This window comes from Anabrus simplex, chromosome 1 (assembly GCF_040414725.1).
Source record: "Anabrus simplex isolate iqAnaSimp1 chromosome 1, ASM4041472v1, whole genome shotgun sequence".
Taxonomy (NCBI): domain Eukaryota; kingdom Metazoa; phylum Arthropoda; class Insecta; order Orthoptera; family Tettigoniidae; genus Anabrus; species Anabrus simplex.
The window spans coordinates 272,581,803-272,603,170 of NC_090265.1; the positions used below are offsets into that span (position 1 = coordinate 272,581,803).

The 21,368-nt window shown below is 38.0% G+C and overlaps 1 protein-coding gene across 1 annotated transcript in view; it reads right to left on the reverse strand.

Annotated features, from left to right (window-relative positions):
- ZC3H3 (Zinc finger CCCH domain-containing protein 3) overlaps positions 1–21,368 on the reverse strand; it is a 109,470-nt gene that overhangs the window by 5,034 nt on the left and 83,068 nt on the right. The window contains exon 7 of the mRNA XM_067142302.2: positions 6,676–6,871. Coding sequence (XP_066998403.2) covers positions 6,676–6,871 — 196 coding nt within the window. The remainder of the gene's footprint in view (positions 1–6,675; positions 6,872–21,368) is intronic.

The following is a 21,368-nucleotide window of genomic DNA, read 5'->3' on the forward strand; positions in this document are numbered from 1 at the left end:
GTGCACTGCCCATGGAAAATAATTATCCATAATAATACATATAATAATACTGCCTGAGTCTGAGTAAAAAAATGGACTGCATTTATTTTTAGGAATTATTACACAGATGGGTTATGTAAACAAATATACCATAGAAGAAGAATATCAAGTTGGCAGCCTTGTAGGCCATTGCGATGTCAAAATCGTCCATGTTGTGTCTGACAGTTGTGACAGCATCCGAGATGCACGATGTTGTTTGACTAATGTCTGCGACATTGTCCAAGAGGTGCCATGTTGGATTTGTTCCAAACCGGGCACAGAACGTAAGTTATATGGTTATTTATCAAGTTCAGACATGAGCATTTATGGTTTATTTTATTATTGTTGCATGACAATATACCACTATATATTGATGATGATGCTTGTTGTTTAAAGTGACCTAACATCTAGGCCATCGGCCCACTATACATAGTTGTTCTAAATTACCAACATTAATTGTGATTTTTTACTTCACACAAATCATGCACAGAAATGCTCTTTCTTAATGTTGCCAGCACATTTGCTACTCACTACCTTGTTACATGGTGAGCACACTTCCCTTATTTTGTTGCCATTTTACAGTGCTATTCAACAGTGATGTTGTTTCTGCTTCTTCCTTGTTACCATGAGCCATTCCTGAATCTTAAATAAATTGTGCTGTTGTTCATGGTTTGTATGGTTGTGTTACAAGTGTCTCAGTTCTTCTATGATCTGAAGCAAGAATGATTTTCGATTAACTATTTTTCCTGTGACTTCTGTGTAAAGCACAAGAGCACTGTATTTTTTGCTGTGAAGAGCCATCTGATCTACAACATCCAGTCCCTATTTTGGGGCAATGTAAAACTATGTAGATGCTGACAGCTTTCTATGGCGAATGTGTATGTCAGAGGTTTCCAAACTTTGCCTCACGCTGGCACTCTTTTACACCACCTGATTTTACATGGCACTCATCAAACAACATTAATTATTAATCATAATAATAACAATTACAAGTTAATGGTCAAAAACTTTAAAATACATTTCATGTAATACATCTTCAAGGCAAGAAACATTGCATTCAAAAATTTCACAAGACTCACAAATTTTACAGATCTCTTTTATCTAGTCAGATGGCTGACAAATTCACAACAGATTTTTTCATCTCACATTTTCCAATTTCCACATTTCACTCTTTGTATTCATTTTAGTTGAAAAAGCACTTTCACATGCATATACTGCAGAAAACTACATTCAAATAATTAGAGCACATTTAATAAGTCAAGGAAAATCATCTTGAATCGATATCCAAAAGCTGTTTAACTCTGATTCTAGGGAATTCAGTTGTAAAGTAGGGTTGGTCCTCAGGTCTGCCAGCACCTCCTCTTCAAGAAGTTTAAGTTTGCTAGTGCTGGAGGATTCAAAAAGGATTTCTTATCCAGTCATTTTCATTTATACATTAATTCATTGTGGAAAATATCCTTTCAATTCTTTCAATTGCAATAAGTGATCACAAATCAATGACTTTATATTTTTTCATTGGATGATTTTTTTCAAACATTAAAAAAATGTCCATTGCTTTCCTTAACTATATGTCTATTTTATCCTCAGTATGACTAACATAAAGAAAACTACCTTAGCTGATAACACAGTTAGAAGATGTGTTAAGGGTATGTCTGAAAACACTGAAGATACTGACATTAGAACTCATATTAATGAAACAAATGTTATGTTTGTAATTCAACTGTATGAATGCACCAATATCAGTGGCTTGCTCAACATCTTTGTTTTATTCATTCAATTAAGAAGATAACATTGTTGAGCAGTGTCTCTGATGTAAACAAATGCCCTATACCACTAAAGGAAACATTTTTGAAGCAATAAATGAGCACATTGGGATAGTGCATTTGTCATGGGATAATGGGGACATCCACAGATGGCACCCCATCAATGAAGTTCAATAAATGGACTTTCATCTCAATGGAAAAAAAAAACATGACAACACACTGTTTTCTACATAGGGAAACTCAGTGGCAAAATTGACCAGAGAAGATTCAAAGTCAGTTTTGGAAAAGATTGTTCATATGATAAATTTTATTAAAACTAGACCTCTAATTCCATTCGTATGTATTCAGATATGAGACCAATAAGGAACCTATCACAATAATCTCTTTCTCCATACAGTGGCTATCTAGAGGGCAAGTGCTTAGTCGCGTGTATGAACTAAAGGGTGCTATGTTGGAATTATCAGAGTAAGGAAATAAAACATAATTTGCAGATGCACTAAAAAATGACCTATGGCAATCTAAGCTAGCTTTACTTATGGATATATTTAAATCAACAAGACAAATGCTAGTCTATGAAATAACAGGGCAAAATCTTCTGACAGCTACAGATTGCAGCTTTAGGATATAAAATATCCAATTACCGTATTTCTCCGAATCCAAGAAGTCGTTTTTCCCCAGAATCTGAAGTGAAAAATAAAGGGTCGGCTTGCATTCATGATCTAACAGTAATGAACACTGGCAGTTACCACGGTAACCATGCTGTTTCTTTTCACCCCCCTGAGCGCACGCACATAAAACTCGTTGACAATCAACATCCGCCTCTATTTTACATTGCTAGTTGCGCCAACCGGTTGTACAGTACCTCTGTGGAACGTCACTGGATCTCGAGAAATAGTGAAGAGAGAATGACATTCTAAGAGCCTCTACAAAAATCTTTCTCAAATCCGCAGAATGGCATCAAAACATGTGAGCCTTCGAACTCTAAAAGGCCACGGCTACTCAGTGGCAGAGTTATAACGAGTCTACTGTACCGGAGGCTTAGTAAAATTAAGTTTTAAAGACAGCAGGAATATTTTCCTGATGGATCGTCGTATTGTAGACACACATGGAACAGGTATTGCCGGCAAATTTTCAACGGTTTCTCTTTGATATTATGATGCCAATTTTAAGTTAATGGTTATTAAACATGCAGAAATGAAGAATAATTGTGCAGCCACAAGAAAATACGGCATAGGCCTAACTAAAACCAATATTCGGCATTAGCATGAAGACAAAGATAGTTTAAAAAATGCATTCAGTGGCCCGCAACAAGGACGCTTTAAAGAAGTCTAGGTATGTGCATGAAAAACGCAAGGGCAGAATGGCCATACCACAGAGTAATAAACTCGTTGACCTTCGTTATTGGATTATACACTGCTAGCCGAACCCGGCAAGTGATACGTGCATGTAGCAGCCGGTTGTACTTAACGCTAAGTAAAAGTAACAGTTATATAGACAGCAGGAATATTTTCCTGATGGATCATCATATTGTAGGCACCTGTGGAAATAAAGAATAATTGTGCAGCCGCAAAAGAATATGGCATAACTAAAGCCAGTGTTCGGTGTTGGCGTGAAGAGAAAGATAGTCTAAAAATGTGTACTATACAAGAAAGGAATTCATATGATTTTACAAAGCACTTTTTAAGCCTGATTTCATTTTTTTTTTTAAGAAAGCAGGGTCGTCTTTGACTCTGAGAAGTATGATATCAATGGACATTGCCAAATAGGATGAACAGGGAATCCTCAAGTGTTGATTATAATTACGGTGTCCTATAGGCTAATATACTGGTTGAATATTATTGAATGCAGTTACATCAGTCTATTTTTAATACCAGAAGAGTCATGGGAGCTTACTATTAGTTTTGCTGCAAACTTTACATCAACTTCCCAGTACCCCTGATATTAAAAAAACACGGCACCTTTGAATTCTGTGGCACTCACTCTGGAAAGTTCTGGTCTACCTATGTGAGGAGATATATAGTACTCAGAATGATAACATTTTTGCACTTTTTCCCTTGATGCACAGTGAGAGCAGTCTCATCACGTAGGTATCAGTACTGTGGTGCTATTTCATTCACCACACAAATTCCTTACAGCATCAGAAACTTCCTGTCATGATTTGTTTACTCTAGTCACAGCACTGGTTTGCTTTGCTTTTAGTTTTTTTTGCAAGGCTCACTGACATAAAGAAATTGTTGGTTGTTACGTTTCTTCCCTTGTCTAGAAATGGAGTAACAATACTTAAAACTACATTTTCACATGTGGTTTGCCCTGATTGTCATAATTCGTCCTTTCCGAGAAAAGGAAAAGCATTCAAGACCTATTCTGATATTACATCCGTGTTAACCCAGATTTTGATATCAAATTTATCAGGTTGTTTATCATATTGTGCTGAGTACATCTGCTTTTGGTTTTAGAAGAAAATAACTGGCCATTGACGCATGTTTGCATCTGGCTTGTAGCTGAGTAGACAATTATCTATAAACTCATTCCACACCACAGAGATTCTTTTCCATATGACCTATGGAGAGGCCGTTTGCAGGTCTTTCAAGTTGATGCCCTTGGGCGACCTGCATATCTGCGAGGATGGGGCCCTTCTTAGGATAAATTAACCATGTTGACGATAGCACACATACTTAGCCCCCAACACAGAGAAAGATATTTCCCAATAAGAAATTCTTGGACCGAAGGCCAGCATGCTAACCACTTAGCCAAGGAGCGAAACACCTCTAAGATAAGCACAAACTTATCATTCTCTAGATGCTCTTTGTTGAATTCAAGTTGAAATGCAGAAATATTTTTGAACTTCTGTCGTGATATTGTCTCAAGAGAAAGATACTCTCCAGACTTTTGACCAAAGAAAAGTGGACAGATAAGAAATGCATCAGAGAGAGAGAATATGACTTCTTCAATGTGACATCATGTTAGCATAATGATTTAATTACAAAAAGAACAATGAAAACTACACGGTAAACACCACAACTGCAGTGTATATCAACATAGGTACATTAATAATAAACCAATATACATTATTTTATAAATTTTACTAACCCGATATTTCTGTATCCTGGGATGCATGGTTTCTACAGTATTATTACACACAGCAACAACATCGTAACTCAGTTTATTTTCAATTAATTAATTAAATTAATTAATGTTATTTGCTTTACATCCCACTAACTACTTTAACGGTTTTCGGAGATGCCGAGGTGCCGGAATTTAGCCCCGTGAGTTCTTTTACGTGCCAGTAAATCTACCGACACGAGGCGGACGTATTTGAGCACCTTCAAATACCACCGGACTGAGCCGGGATCGAACCTGCCAAGTTGTGGTCACAATGCCAGCGCCTCAACCGTCTGAGCCACGCAGCCCGGCAGTTTATTTTCACTAGTGACGTACTTTCACTGTAGGAATTACTACATACCATAGGTGGCATGTACTTTTTAACTCAAACCGATCTTCAGAATCATCGCCTTCTTCAGACCCAGACATCTTCAGCAATGTCTTTCAGTCAACAAAGAAACTCCTTTTCATTATGTCTACAAGTATGGTGAGACATTCTGCTGCTTGTAGTACAGAAATATCAATGCATAGGGGTAGATGTGTTTATTAGGTTGGGACAAACACTTCACTGTTTTCTTCAAGACCTACTTCAGTTGTATAAATGTTTACACAATTCTAACAAAGTATGCTGTTCCATTATTATCCATTATTTTATTCTGTAGTACTGTAAAGACATCAGAACTCTCACACAATTCCAGCACTCATGAAATATTACTGGTCAATACGACTGCTCCAGCTGTTCTAGGCAGGTGGATGATAATTACTACTGTGATTCATCTTTCAGTCTAATGATAATGTGTATATGTGGAACACAAGAAATTCATAAACCGCATGGCAATTGCAAAATTTTGCCACCAGTCAAAATTATTACTGACCATTCCAGCGTTAAGTAAAACACAGAGTTTATCACAAATCATACTTTTAACTTCATCTCAAACATAAGTTTTAATGAATTATGAACATTTGTGCTGTTCTGATTCAACATATACATTATTACATTTTGCCTGTTAAAGAAACAGAGGTCAGATTGGAAAGAGCCTGACACAAGTAAGTGGAAGCAATGCCAGAATCAGCTAGGGGATCCGTGGTCCACCAACCCATGCTCCCAAGATGAAGTACCCTGGGTCCCATTTTAATCAACTCTTAAAAGCAGTGAATACATGGGCATATTCTACTGTAAGAACAGCAACTTATTCAGTAGGAATACATTAATAGTAACAGAAAAAGCAAAACATCACAGAGAACCACAATTTTTTATACAACCTTGTCTATAAAGGGAAGAACAAGAATGTTTCACCCCATTGTTTTGTTTCAGGACACTACTGCAACTTCCTTCCAGATCTAACTGAACAAGTCATTGACATCTCAAGACCTGTACTATCAATATATATCTTCTTCTAATCAAATCTTTCTTCTTATTCCTCTGTTTTGGCCATTACTACACTCAACCCAGTAACCTTCTCAGTGTGTGTGGTTTTCTTATCAGTAGGATCAGTGAAGCTTGAAGGAAATGTCTATACCAAAGACCATGAACCGCTGCTGTTAACGTGTGCTATTCTTCTTGGACAAGTTCTGACATACAAGCAACACAGGAGATTGTGATGTCGGAATATAACCGACATAATAGTGCAAAGGGTTAATTGTTTCATTTCTGTGCAGTCCTCTGGACATGCAAGGACAGGCTTTGGATATATCTTCCCCTTGTAGTTTGACAGGTAAGACTAAATAATATATTGCTATTTCAAATATACAAGCACTTAAAGGAGTACATTTCATATTAAATTTGTCTTACCTTAGAACCATCACTGCAATAGCCTTGCAAGAATTTGGAACATATCGCTGCTTTTGAACTAACTTTTACATGCAGATATGGACAGCTATCCCGGACGCATATGCCTTCCAGAAAGTATTTGCATGTTGGCATTTTTTCTGGCACAACACTGTGAGACAGTAGACACCCTGTAATCTGGCACTGTCCTTGTAAAAACCTGCAGACATTATTACACATCAAACAGTAAAAGAAATAACTAGAAAGTATAACACGAGTTAAATATCATCCTCATAAAATAATGTGTAATTACACAAATATTAATTGGTTTATGGGTTTTCAGTTATTTATTCTCAGTTAGGCAACAACTTAAAGACAACTGAAACCTACAATCTAAAAATAAAATTCACATGAAGCGTGAAATAATTAAAGCTCTTGTTGCAAATTATCTACCAAACCAGAAAACCTACCATTACCAAAAATGTAATCTGAAAACGGGGAATAAGAAAATCATCGCTGGATAACCACTTACAGACTCGGCAACTTGTATCTTCTTCAGTCACCAGCCTGTAGTTAGGTTCCCATAAGGAGGTGTCTTGAGACAGTCCTCCTGAAATCAAGTTGTTTGTTTCTTACCTAGTAAGTGTTGAATGCACAGTAATGTAAAGTAGATGATCTAGTTTGTTAATGTAATATTTGCAGGACTAGCAATGAGAGTCTCACGTTTCATGGCAGATATTACAGAGTAATTCCAGTAATCTAGTGCAATGAAGAAAAGTAATGATCAAGGAAGCATTCTATATGAATAATGGGAGATCAGACAGATCATCAAAACTCTGTGTTATCAGTCGCACTTTGTGGATTGTAAGGACCAGAAGAAATACAAAGATGGAGAAATAGTTGACTATGTCACAATAAGTAACAATATGCACCTCTCCCACAGGATTGCATCAGCTTTTGTCAACTTCCTTATAGATTACAACAGCTTAGGGTTTCACAGGCAGTGCCTTGATGAATATGGAAGAAATTATTTACCAGGCTTGTAGGTTTGAAGAAATTAATGACTTCAATTCCTAAATTATAGATAATTGCTCAGCTAGAAATAAGGCTCTATCATCATAATTTCTTTGTGTCAGCAAGCCGGGTGCGGTTGTCTACGAGCATCTTCCAGTTTGTCCTGTCCATTCACAGATGTTGTTCATATTTGTGATGCCAGTTTATATCTCTAATTTCAAGGTCCTTGAAAATCTGCTTTTTCCAAACAGCGTAGGGTCTTCCTACTGGTCTCTTCCTAGGCACACTGTGGTCAAAGTATGCTCAAGGAGTCCAGTGGGAAGCTGTTCTTTGCATGTGATCATACTACTGCAAGGCTCTACCAACACCCACAATTTACAATTTATGATCAGGTTAACAAGGATAGCAGGTAGCCCTTGATTGAGGCAGCTCCTCTCAGGGAGTGGAGACCCTGCCCACCCTTAGTTGAGGCCTGGCATTGCTTCCACTTCTATGTGCCACGTTCCTCACTTTCATTTATCCTATCTGACCTCCCTTGGTCATCTATCAACTCTTGTTCTATTTCCGACCCCAACAGTATTAGGACTGTGAGGCCTAGGGAGTCCTTCCTTTCCATGATCTTCATGGCCCTTGCCTTTCTTTTGCCGGTACCTTCATTTTTCGAAGTGTTGGACCCCTTCCATTTTCCCTCTGATTATTGTCAATACAAATAGTTGTCCCTTTGTACATCCTCGTAAAACAATAATCACCACCACCACCACCATCTAAAAGGAGTTGGCATCATACTGGGTACACAAGAAAATAATGCAGTTAAGGCCTTTTCTGTTGTAAGACAGAGTTTTATTGATCAAGTTTAACTCAAAACCTTTTGATATACAGATCAACCACATGTGTACTCCCACATGCAATGGGACCGATGATGATATCAACAAATTTTGTGGAGATACTGAAGAAACCCTAAAAATAACAAAACATTACAAAATAACCATACTAATGGGAGATTTCAATACAAAAGTGGGAAAATGTGTATGTGAGCACATAATTGGCAATTATGGCTTGTGTGAGAGAAATGCTTGCAGGGACAGGTTTGTTAAATTTTGTCAACAGAAGAGCTTTGTCGTGACAAATACTTTCTATAAGTTACCAGCACAGAGATTGTATACCTGGAAATCAAACGCTGAAACAGAGTCAAAGATTATGAGGAATCAGACTGATTACATCCACATTAAAAAGAGATTCAGAAACTGCATTAAAGCAGTGAAGACTTATCCTGGTGCTAATGTTTCATGATATTATAACTAGAGGGTGGATCCATATGTACTAAAAACAGCAAAATATGCATGAAACTATGCACTAAAAACAGCAATATATGCACTGTTCCATACTCTGCAAAATATTTGTTTTTCCTCTAAGGCTGGTTCTCCAAATATAAACTGCTGAAGCAAAATACTTTTAGCTGCTTTTATTTTTTATTTTTGGCATGATTTCTAGTGGTTACTGGACTTCATACAATAAAGAAATGAAAGTATAGGTCATAGATCCAACATAGCGGTGGCAATAGCTCGCAATACACCAAACAGGCTTGCCAACATCGGCGCATTATCCACAGATACTGAATAACATGAAAGATGAATGGTAAAGATAGGTTAGAGATAAAATATTGGTTTCGACTGGTTAGGTCCTACTAGTGACAAGACTATAGAAAAGAAACGGGTGGCATTATTTAGTTTCAGGCTGTTTCTGTAATTCCTCTATATAAGTAAGAATACTTCTGGGGTGGGTAGGTTGGTCCCTACCAAGTATCGAGGAAGGATCTCTCCTCTCTGCTACTTCAGGTTTCGTAAAACATTATTTTTCTATGATTCCAAAATCTGAACCGAATACCAAAATGTGACCAAAAATAATTACACATTGTCAAGCTCTTTATATATGTAGGCCTATATACATACACAAAGGATTATTTTAAAAACAAAAGAACCAACCTCCTTTATTAACAGGCTGTCATGAATAACAAGGTAATATGGATCGCATGTGATGGAGATTTTACAAAGAAATAAACACAGAAATTACATCATTTTCAATATTCTTATCAATAACGACATTATGTGCTAAATAATACCAATTCCAGTTAACTCATTCCTGGTTGCCAGCGTTTCGCCCCCATGTGCTAGGCTGGACTCGTCAGTTGGTACCTAGCACACCTACCAATACGCTGGCCAGTGCATACCGTGGAGGCCACTGCGTAGGCTAATTGTTGCCACCGGCAGTGCCAATGCACTATGAGAGATTTTGTCTCATTACCAAAATTAATGCCTGCTTGGTCATCAGATGATATAGACGTTGATTCACATAGGGAATCTGAAATATTTGTTCCGCCATCAGGCATTAATTTTGGTAATGAGACAAAGTCTCTCATAGTGCATTGGCACTGCCGGTGGCAACAATTAGCCCACACAGTGGCCTCCATGGTATGCACTGGCCAGCGTATTGCTAGGTGTGCTAGGTACCAACTGACGAGCCCAGCCTAGCACACGGGGGAGAAACGCTGGCAACCAGGAATGAGTTAGCTGGAAGATTTATAATGTCCAATAACGGACCATATATATTGGTATTATAAATTTACTCATTCGGAACAAATATTTCAGATTTCCTATGGAAATCAACATCTATATCATTTATGTGCTGAATACGTGGTGCCTCAGGAGCCCAATGGAACCTTGAAGGGCTATCATAACTATTTCGTGAATGCCCTCCATGGGTAGTTGGAAACACTTCCATGTAAATACAAAGTATGTTACAAGTGTTTATTTATATATCCACCTATTCAATACAAAGAGATCTTTTTAGAAATTAAATATTATTATAAAATGTTAAGGGACATGTTTCGCCCATATTAAGGGCATCATCAGCCTCAAATCCAAACCTGTATGGTGAAAAATCAGGATCCTAATTGCTCTTACAAGCCATAAAAAGATGATATGATTATAGGTGTCAGTCTAAACATACAAAATAATAGAATGTCCTTGGCTAAAATTGCAGTATCAAGCTGCATTTCATAAGTTCACATGAATATACTTTCCGGAGTGTTGAAAAACTTGTTGGGGTAGGGCAGTAAACAGCTGTCTTTATAATGAAACAGAAATGTGCCTCCTTGAAGATGATAAGAAAAAGCAAAGCTGATACACTGTTACAGATGTCAATATCGTATGTTGTGCTAAGACAACAGATCTCTTAAATGGCTGTTCAGCTGCCTATAGTTTATTTAACTGGCTGAAGGAGTGAAAGTCGAATGTGTTATGATAAGCTAACAGTCTTCCTTACGTAATTGTGGGAGCAAGGAAAAAGCATTCGGTTGTCTATAGATGTATTTATCTTATTTGAAGGACGAAAGTCGAAGGTTTATCGACGTTGATAGAGCTCTTTGGTGTGAAGTCTGTAACAAGAGGAGAGTGAATGATTAGGAAGGTATTTTTGAAGAGAATGTGGGTTTAAAAAAAAAGGTAAAACATGGAAAATGTATAAAAACACTTACCCTTTCGTCTGTGAAGATGTAAATCAGTTATGGAAAGGTTAGTTGAAGAAAAATAACGTTATTTGTAGGTTCATTTATTTCTTTGACTGTTAATGCAGTTGCTATGGTAGCGTTGAATGACTGACACTTGTACTTCTGGTATTGTATCAATGTGAGATTGGCGGAGGAGGGTGTGGTTGAGGGGAAGGGGTAGGCGGAGCGTTAAATTTATGTGTTGTTGGTTGCGAGAGATTTACATGGTCGGACAGGGAGGGAGTCGTGTTGGGTTGAGGGAGAATTGTGGGGGCGGGCATGAAGGGAGTCAAGTTAGTTAAAGCAGTGGAGGTTCTAGAAGATGTTAACTTAAGATTTTTAAGAATGTAGTTATGTTTTGAATTTAGAGTTCGCAATAATTTGGGTAAACTTTCGTATAATGGATTCTTGACTTCAATTAAATCATTGAGGTTTAGATTTTTGTTGTAGTGTTGGTCCAAAAATATATAGATGGTTTCAAGTTCATTCATCAACTTTCCTTTGTCTACTCTTTTAATAATTGTGAGGTCTCTTTCTATTGTTGTGAAGTGATGCCCTGTTTCTTTCATATGTGAGCTCATTGCTGAAAATTTATTGTGCTTAATGGCATTATAGTGTTCTAAGTACCTAGTTTGAAAACTCCGGCCTGTTTGACCAATATAAGAGGTGTTGCATTGCGTGCGCGTGAGCCTGTATATGCCTGATCCTGAGTAAATGTTCTTGCTTGAATTGACTGTGTTGTGATTAAAAAATAATTTTTGGTTAGTGTTTGTTGTTCTAAAAGCTATACTGGTATTTTTGTTTTTTATTGGGTTCAAGATCTGGTGAACGTTTGGATTGTTGTAGATGAAGGTAACGAATTTGGATTTTTTGGGTTTGTCAGGGATGAGGTTTGTTGTTAATTTGAATTTGACCTTATTTATTAAACAGTTAATCATTTCAGGTTTATATCCATTGATTTTTGCTAAATCCATGTGTCGGCGAAGTGTCGAGGTACGGTGTAACGTGCTCCAACGATTAGTTCTATTACTTCAGTCCCTTGAAGATTGTATTTTGACTTGTAATAGGGAAATGTGGGTTTGTAGATCTGTTGTTTCTATAGGTTTACCTTTTCTGATTGGCCTTTGTGGTATTCAAAACCATACAGTTGGATTTATGATGAAGCCTTTTGGGCTGTGTTCTCTGAAGGCCATCATGTCGATACGATGAGAACTGCCGTTCATAGCCAATCCGTGAACTTTGTGAACATTAAAGGCCTTCTTCCTCAGTTCTTTGGCTATCAACGATCTAATTTGATGGTGTTGAGTATTTCCGCAGAAGTTCTCCATGTTTGCAGGATCCCAGGACATGAGCGCACTGCAGAAATGTTTGTCATAATTTTTATTGCCTCTCGCCACTCTATATCAGACAGGCCGATATGATTTCTGACCCTAGAATTTGCTGGAGTATACTCTTTGTATAGTTCTGCTCCAAGATCTTTCAGTTAGTGAATACCAAGAGGAGAATTCATGATCTCTTAATTCTTGTCAAATTTTTTAGTATGGTACAGACTGTTCTGGACATTTAAGGTTTTTTGAGCATCGATTTCTGAAATGTTGAGAAGTTTCAAACATTCCTTACTTTTTGTATGGGAATCTTGAGGTGTGAGCAAACGGATTATCGTATGTTACACCATTTATCAAGCGCTGTCGACTGTCAACAACAATGCACTGTGAAGGCTTCCGGTGGTGAACAGAATTTTTATACATTCCTTTCTTTGCATTGTTATACCAATGTGAATATCAATATACAATACTGTATGTTGTTTTATGCAAAATAATAATAATAAAAATTGCAATTATACATTTATATGCACGTATGTAAATGCGCGTATTCCGTATATATGCATTTGTTGTTGTTGTTTGTCTTTTTTTTAAGAGGCCTAACATCTAAGGTCATCAATATATGCATTTACATACACTATAAAACTGCCATTTGATTTCGAATGGTATATTTATATGCATATATGTAAAGTATATGTGCGTATTCCGTATATATGCATTTGTTGTTGTTTAAAGGGGCCTAACACTAAGGTCATCGATATATGCATTTATATGCACTATAAAACTTTTCTATTTGATTTCGAATGGTATGAATTGCATTTATTTCTTATGGGCATATTATATCTTAAAATAAACAAAACAGGGTCATATGCCAAAATCTGTCCTCCAATAATAACCCACTGGCCGCTAAAATTAAGCTGATCGGGCAAGTTGGCCATGAGGTTAGGAGCGCGCAGCTGTGAGCTCGCATCCGGGAGATAGTGGGTTCGAACCCCACTGTCGGCAGCCCTGAAGATAGTTTTCTGTGGTTTCCCATCTTCACACCACTCAAATGATGAGGCTGTACCTTTATTAAGGTCACGACCGCTTCCTTCCCATTCCCGTCCCATCGTCGCCAAGAGACCTATCTGTGTCGGTGCGACGTTAAGCAACTAGAGTCCTGAACTACATACTGCACAACTCAACGATACAAACATTAACACATTGACGACCGGCCCCAGAGATCTCCGCAGTACTGCAACCAGTGGTTGCCGATGGGCCCTGGAGATCTCTGTTCTTACACACAAGCATCGTTTGTATCTTGTTGTACTATCTGTTGGTTACAGTGTAATTTTAACTACTTTCAATCATGTCATGGAGTAGAGGGATCGTAGATTTTAGTGTCTACGTATTTGTTTTAATTGTAGAGTCTTTGTAGCCATGGAAACTTCGTATAAACTCGAGAATCATTGTACAAGATGGTGCACTCAAGGTAACGAGGCTTGTATGACAACAAAATATTTCACGATTTATATGCAGATTCATTATCTGATGTGCCTAGTGAAGTAGAGAGTGTAAATAGTGATAATGGTAGTGATAGTGGAAGCGATTTTGGGCAGTTGACATCGCCTAATCGCCAGAAACGTCTGCACGTTTTGGTGAGTGAGAGTGATTCCAGTGATGAGGAGGTAGAAGTGTGTTTACTTGGATTGGATACTAGCAGTGGCTATACAAAGGACAATCCTGATATAAATTTGGAACATTTGTTCCCGATGATCCTTATAGTATTTCAGAGGTTGTAAATTGGTTTTTTGGTGACGAGTTATTCAATATTTTTGTAACCCAATCTAACTTAATACCATAGTCAGAATGCGCATAAGTATAAAACATCCCCCAAGACACTAAAGTGGGCCGACGTTTCTGTCATTGAAACAGTTTTTGACAGTAATAATTTTGAAGGGACAGGTAAAGAAAAACACTATGAGGGATTATTGGTGTACAGACCCTTTGACTAAGACTCCTATTTTCAGATAGCTGATGAGCAGTAATCGTTGGGAGCAGATATGGAATGAATGGCATTTTTCTGATAATTCAGTACAGGATGATCCAGCAGACAGGCTTCATAAGATCAGACCTGTTCTCCAACATTTTGTGGATCGATTTCAGACCTTATACAAACCCAACCAGGAAATATAACTTGATGAGGCCATGATTCTGTGGAGAGGTCGTCTAAGATTTAGGACCTATAATCCTGGAAAATCCGTAAAAATATAGCCTACTAGTACAGATGGTGTGTGAGGCCACTACAGGTTATATTTGTAATATGGAAATATATAGTGGGGAAGAAACTTTTTTCTGTGTCGGCACCACACTTACACCTATGGCATCGTGTCTACCAGGTCAACTATTATAACAGTGTGGTAACTGTAGATAATTTGCTTGCAAGGAAGACAAAGGTTTGTGGGACTATTAGGGCCAATAGGAGACTTCCACCTGAGTTTTCAGGTGCTGGAAACGGTATGAAGAAGGGGGAACGCATGTATTGCCAGAAGGGAGATGATGTTTTACAACGTTGGAAGGACAAGCGGGTGGTGCAAATGGTTAGCACTGTACATCAAGCGTGTGGAAACTAGAAGAGGTATTGTAAAGAAGCCTGGCTGTATCATTCAGTATAATAAATACATGAAGGGTGTGGAAAAAACAGACCAGTATTTGTCATACTATACAATAGTGAGAAAAACCATCAAGTGGAGCAAGAAAGTAGTTCTCTGGTTGATCAATTGTGTCCTCTTCAATGCATTTATAGTCTACAGAACCCCGAACCCTGGAAATGCCAAATACATACCTGCCAACTTTACAAAACCAAAAATCAGGAGATTTTGATTTTTAAATCAGGAAAAATCAGGAGAAATCAGGAGATACAATTGGTCAAAATTGCTTATTCTACATGTCTTGCGCAACACAGTACTACGATATATTTATAACACTTATTGTCTCAAAGCCCGACTGTTGCTATACGAGGCTACAAGGCTAAAAATTACACATCTCTATTCCCTCACAGGAAGTGCGTGAGTGGGATGATCGGTCTCTGATAAGCCTACCGAAAATAGTATGAACTCATGCTCCAGATGTGTGAATCAGTCATGCACTTAGATGCCATAGATTAATATATTGCATCAAGCACCCGCGCAATTATGCGAAGCGTAATGCTATTTGGATCAAATAACTAGCTGATGTACCCGTGCTTCACTACGGAATTCTCAGAAAGACTGTCCTTATAGTTTTCCCAACTGAAGTCAACATCTCATTACAACGACGCCAGTATGAATGTCGTGATTAAAAGCAATGATTTCATACGAAATATTCGATAAAATGAAAACAGCACATTTTCTCACTTTTAGCGAAAGGTACTACAGTGTCAATCTAACAGTTCAAAGTTTCAGAGCTAGAATGACCAGGCTGCAGACAGTCGCAAACACTCTTGTGTAATTATTCTGTTTAAGTGTGCACACTGCTCATTCAAATCACTACCTCCGAGTAGGGATCGAATAGCTGGAATACTATGATGATCCAGTGTGTAAAATACCAGTAGTATGAGAAAATTTATGAACCAGAAGAATGGCATGCTAAAGAAGAGAGATCTAACTCCCCACTCCCCAGCTTCTTCCCGCCAGTATTCAGGCAGGCTGTTATACTTGAAACCCAGCAGTAATCCCGTCTATCGTAGATAAACGGCAGCAGAATACACAAAGCACATCACAACAAACAATGGTCAATGTAATGCTATTGTTGATCAATTTTATGAGCTTTCTATATTGGAGGCCTTCACATTTAGTTTTCTTCTGAATCTGTGATATTAGAGCATCTAATGTAAAGTGAGTCGTCCTTTCTTTCATGACTCCCACTTGTGGTATTATTCAAGCGATCGTTCCTTCATGACTCTTCATTATTATAATCTTCAAAATTTAATCACCATCACCACCAATATTATTGTAGTCAGAACAGTAAAACTGAATAAGCAAATTATCACAAAAATAATTTATTCTATTATTACCACCTATTCAATACAAGCCACGTGCTTCGTGGATGAAATCTACATAATACTATATACACTTCTCAGGGACATGTTTCGCCCCTTGTTAACGGCATCATCAGCCTGTAGGTAACCTTAAGGTCAAATGTCTGAAACATTATCTATCCATATATGGATTACAATGAAAAGTATGTTACACATTAATCCATGTATGAATAGATAATGTTTCAGACATATGAACTTAAGGTTACCTAAAGGTTGATGATGCCCTTAACAAGGGGCAAAAAATGTCCCTGAGAAGTGTAAGCTATACGAATCAATCATGAGAAGTGTCTCTTGCAAAACTGAATAAGACAAATAATCGGAAATTGCATTCTCTGTAACTTTTGTTATGTAGTATTTTTCAATATGACCACTAAGATAGGTAATTTAAAAAAAAAAAATTGGCACCTTCCCCTAAACTACCATTTCGAACAGAGTGAATAAAATTATTTATAGCATAGACTGTAGTTCCTTATTCCCTGACTTTACATACAATTCTGTTCACCCATTTTCTCGTACATCGGCGCTGATATGGACTTAGCAAATAATAATAATAATAATAATAATAATAATAATAATAATAATAATAATAATAATAATAATAATAATAATAATAATAATAATAATAATAATAATAAATCTAAATTCATGAATATCTCTGTTATCACAGCCGGTACGGTAAAAATGTATAAGACATAAATGATAGGAAATTTAATAATATATAACTTTAGTTATGTAGTATTTATCATTGTTGTTGTAGTTTGAGTCATCAGTCCACAGACTGGTTTGATGCAGCTCTCCATGCCACCCTATCCTGTGCTAACCTTTTCATTTCTACGTAACTATTGCATCCTACATCTGCTCTAATCTGTTTGTCATATTCATACCTTGGTCTACCCCTACCGTTCTTGCCACCTACACTTCCTTCAAAAACCAACTGAACAAGTCCTGGGTGTCTTAAGATGTGTCCTATCATTCTATCTCTTCTTCTCGTCAAATTTAGCCAAATCGATCTCCTCTCACCAATTCGATTCAGTATCTCTTCATTCGTGATTCGATCTATCCATCTCACCTTCAGCATTCTTCTGTAACACCACATTTCAAAAGCTTCTATTCTCTTTCTTTCTGAGCTAGTTATCGTCCATGTTTCACTTCCATACAATGCCACGCCCCACACAAAAGTCTTCAAAAACATCTTTCTAATTCCGATATCAATGTTTGAAGTGAGCAAATTTCTTTTCTTAAGAAAGCTCTTCCTTGCTTGTGCTAGTCTGCATTTTATGTCCTCCTTACTTCTGCCATCGTTGGTTATTTTACTACCCAAGTAACAATATTCATCTACTTCCTTTAAGACTTCGTTTCCTAATCTAATATTTCCTACATCACCTGCCTTCGTTCGACTGCACTCCATTACTTTTGTTTTGGACTTATTTATTTTCATCTTGAACTCCTTACCTAAGACTTCATCCATACCATTCAGCAACTTCTCGAGATCTTCTGCAGTCTCAGATAAAATAACAATATCATCGGCAAATCTCAAGGTTTTGATTTCCTCTCCTTGGACTGTGATTCCCATTCCAAATTCCTCTTTGATTTCCTTTACTGCATTTTCTATGTAAACATTGAAAAGGAGAGGGGACAAACTGCAGCCTTGCCTCACTCCTTTCTGGATTGCTGTTTCTTTTTGAAAGCCCTCGATTCTTATCACTGCAGACTGATTTTTATACAGGTTGTAGATAATTCTTCGTTCTCGGTATCTGATCCCTATCATCTTCAGAATCATAAATAGCCTGGTCCAATCAACATCATCGAATGCCTTTTCTAGATCTACGAATGCCATGTACGTGGGCTTGTCCTTCTTGATTCGATCCTCTAAGATCAGACGTAAAGTCAGGATTGCTTCACGTGTTCCTACATTTCTTCTGAAGCCAAATTGATCTTCCCCCAACTCAGCTTCAACTTGTTTTTCCATTCTTCTGTAAATAATACGTGTTAAAATTTTGCAGGCATGAGATACTAAACTAATAGTGCGGTAGTTTTCACACCTGTCAGCACCGGCTTTCTTGGGAATAGGTATAACAACATTCTGCCGAAAATCGGATGGGACTTCTCCTGTCTCATACATCTTGCACACTAAATGAAATAACCTTACCATGCTGGTTTCTCCTAAGGCAGTCAGTAATTCAGAGGGAATATCATCAATTCCAGGTGCCTTGTTCCTATTTAGGTCACTCACAGCTCTGTCAAACTCTGACCTCAAAATTGAGTCTCCCATTTCATCAGCATCAACAGCCTCTTCATGTTCCAGAACGAAATTATCTACATCGTTACCTTGATACAACTGTTGGATATGCTCCTGCCATCTTTCTGCTTTGTCTTCTTTCCCTAGAAGTGGCTTTCCATCTGAGCTCTTAATATTCATGCACCTAGATTTCCTTTCTCCAAAGGTTTCCTTGATTTTCCTGTATGCAGCATCTACCTTTCCCAGGACCATACAGCCTTCGACATCCTTGCACTTCTCCTTCAGCCATTCTTCCTTAGCTACCTTGCACTTTCTATCCACTTCATTCTTTAATCGCCTGTATTCTTTTCTGCCCTCTTCATTTCTAGCATTCTTGTATTTTCGTCGTTCATCAATCAGATCTAGTATCTCCTGAGTTATCCACTGATTCTTAGTTGATCTTTTCTTCCTTCCTAACATTTCTTCAGCAGCCCTACTGACTTCATTTTTCATGACTCTCCACTCTTCCTCTACTGTGTTTCCTTCGGCCTTTTCATTTAGTCCTTGTGCAACATGTTCCTTGAAACGATCCATCAAACTCTTTTCTTTCAACTTGTCTAGATCCCATCTTTTTGCATTCTTTCCTTTCTTCAATTTCTTCAACTTCAGATGGCATTTCATGACCAACAAGTTGTGGTCAGAGTATACCAACTACATCTAACTTTAGCCTATCCATCTCCCTTTTCAGATTCTCTAACCTACCACAACGATTCAAACTTCTAACATTCCACGCTCCGACTCGCAGAATGTCAGTATCCATCTTCCTGATGTTCGCCCCCTCTCGTGTAGTCCCCACCCGGAGATCCGAATGGGGGACTAGTTTACCTCCGGAATATTTTACCCGGGAGGAAGCCATCATCAGTACATCTTTCATACAGAGAGAGCTGCATGTCCTCGGGAGGTGGTTACGGCTGTAGTTTCCCGTTGCTTTCAGCCGTGTAGCAGTATCAACACAGCTAAGCCATGTTGAGTATTATTACAAGGCCGTATCAGTCAATCATCTAGACTGCCGCCCTTGCAACTACCGAAAGGCTGCTACCCCCCTTTCGATGAACCATTCGTTAGTCTGGTCTCTCAACAGATACATCATTTATCATTAGGGCCAATAATAACAAATATTTGAGAATTAAATTTTAGGCCTTCCCCTAAACTACCATTTCACTCAGCGCGAATAACATTATTTATGGCCTAGATTGTAGCAACTTATTCCCCGACGTTATATACCGATTTTCATTAAATTCTCTTCAGCCGTTTTCACGTACAGACAGACAGACAGACAGACAGACAGACAGACAGACAGACAGACAGACAGACAGACAGACAGAAATTACGGAAAATTAAAAGTTATTTCTCCTTGTTAATATGGCCACGACCGGTACGGAAATATCATTCTTTTTAAATTCTGAGCAATGTACAGACAAAACATTTTATTTATATTGAGATAAATTAAAATTAGTCAGAATTGTCTCCAAATGGCTTCTAAAATCTCTAGAAAAGTCACCCGTCGTTATCATTGAAATTATGTCACTATATTACTAAGAAAGCGACTAGTCTCTAGAATCGACCAAAGAGGATGGAATCGACTAGACTGACGTGAACGAACACGAACATAGCACGCGAGAACGAGAGATTGACAATCGATATGCGCGTCGCGATATACAGGTTTCAATAAACATCGCACATTCGCGCACATTTCTCGCATTAATAAACTTCGATATTTCGTTTGAAAGCGGCCATTGAGCGAAGGACTTCCGGCCACTGACGTAAAAAAGCTGAAATGGAGGGATTTGAAAACAAATGTTTGAAGTTCACCAAAAAATCGGGAGAAAAGATAGAATATTCGGGAGGCGGGAAAAACTGTCGAAAATCGGGAGTCTCCCGCCTGAATCGGGAAAGTTGGCAGGTATGCAAATATAAGTCATTCCTACTGGAGACAGCCAGATACTGGGCATCAACACAGCAGCCAGATGTTCAAGAGGATGAAGATGGAGAAGAGCAAGAAGATCCCAGGAAAACACCCACATCTTGAACACTGAAGCTGGACCATCTTGGAAGACTATCAGGGGATATGAAGAAACGAAGTGGAAGCTATAGTAGGGTCAGGAAACAAGAAATATCCTTCAAAGCCATGCAAAGTCTGCAGTGCACACAAGATGAGAAAGGAAACCCGTTACATCTGCTTATTCTGCAAGGTACCTCTTCATAAAGGAGTGTGCTTCGAGAGGTATCATATATCACAGAACTACTAGACCCTCTGGTGAGTAGGATTTCAAAGGTTCATCTCGATATGACTAATAGAACAGAACTTATGACTGTTTTAGTAAATCAGTGCATTCTAGTAGTTACATTCTGAAATCATCCGGTCCACAGGGGGGAGTGGCTGAGTCACCTGCCCGATTGCCAATGCGTTAAGAAAATAATACTGAAAGACCTGAGCGAACAGCTAACTGACCAGAATTAAATGCTGAAGGACATCAAAAACCAGTTGGAGTCAATTCAAAA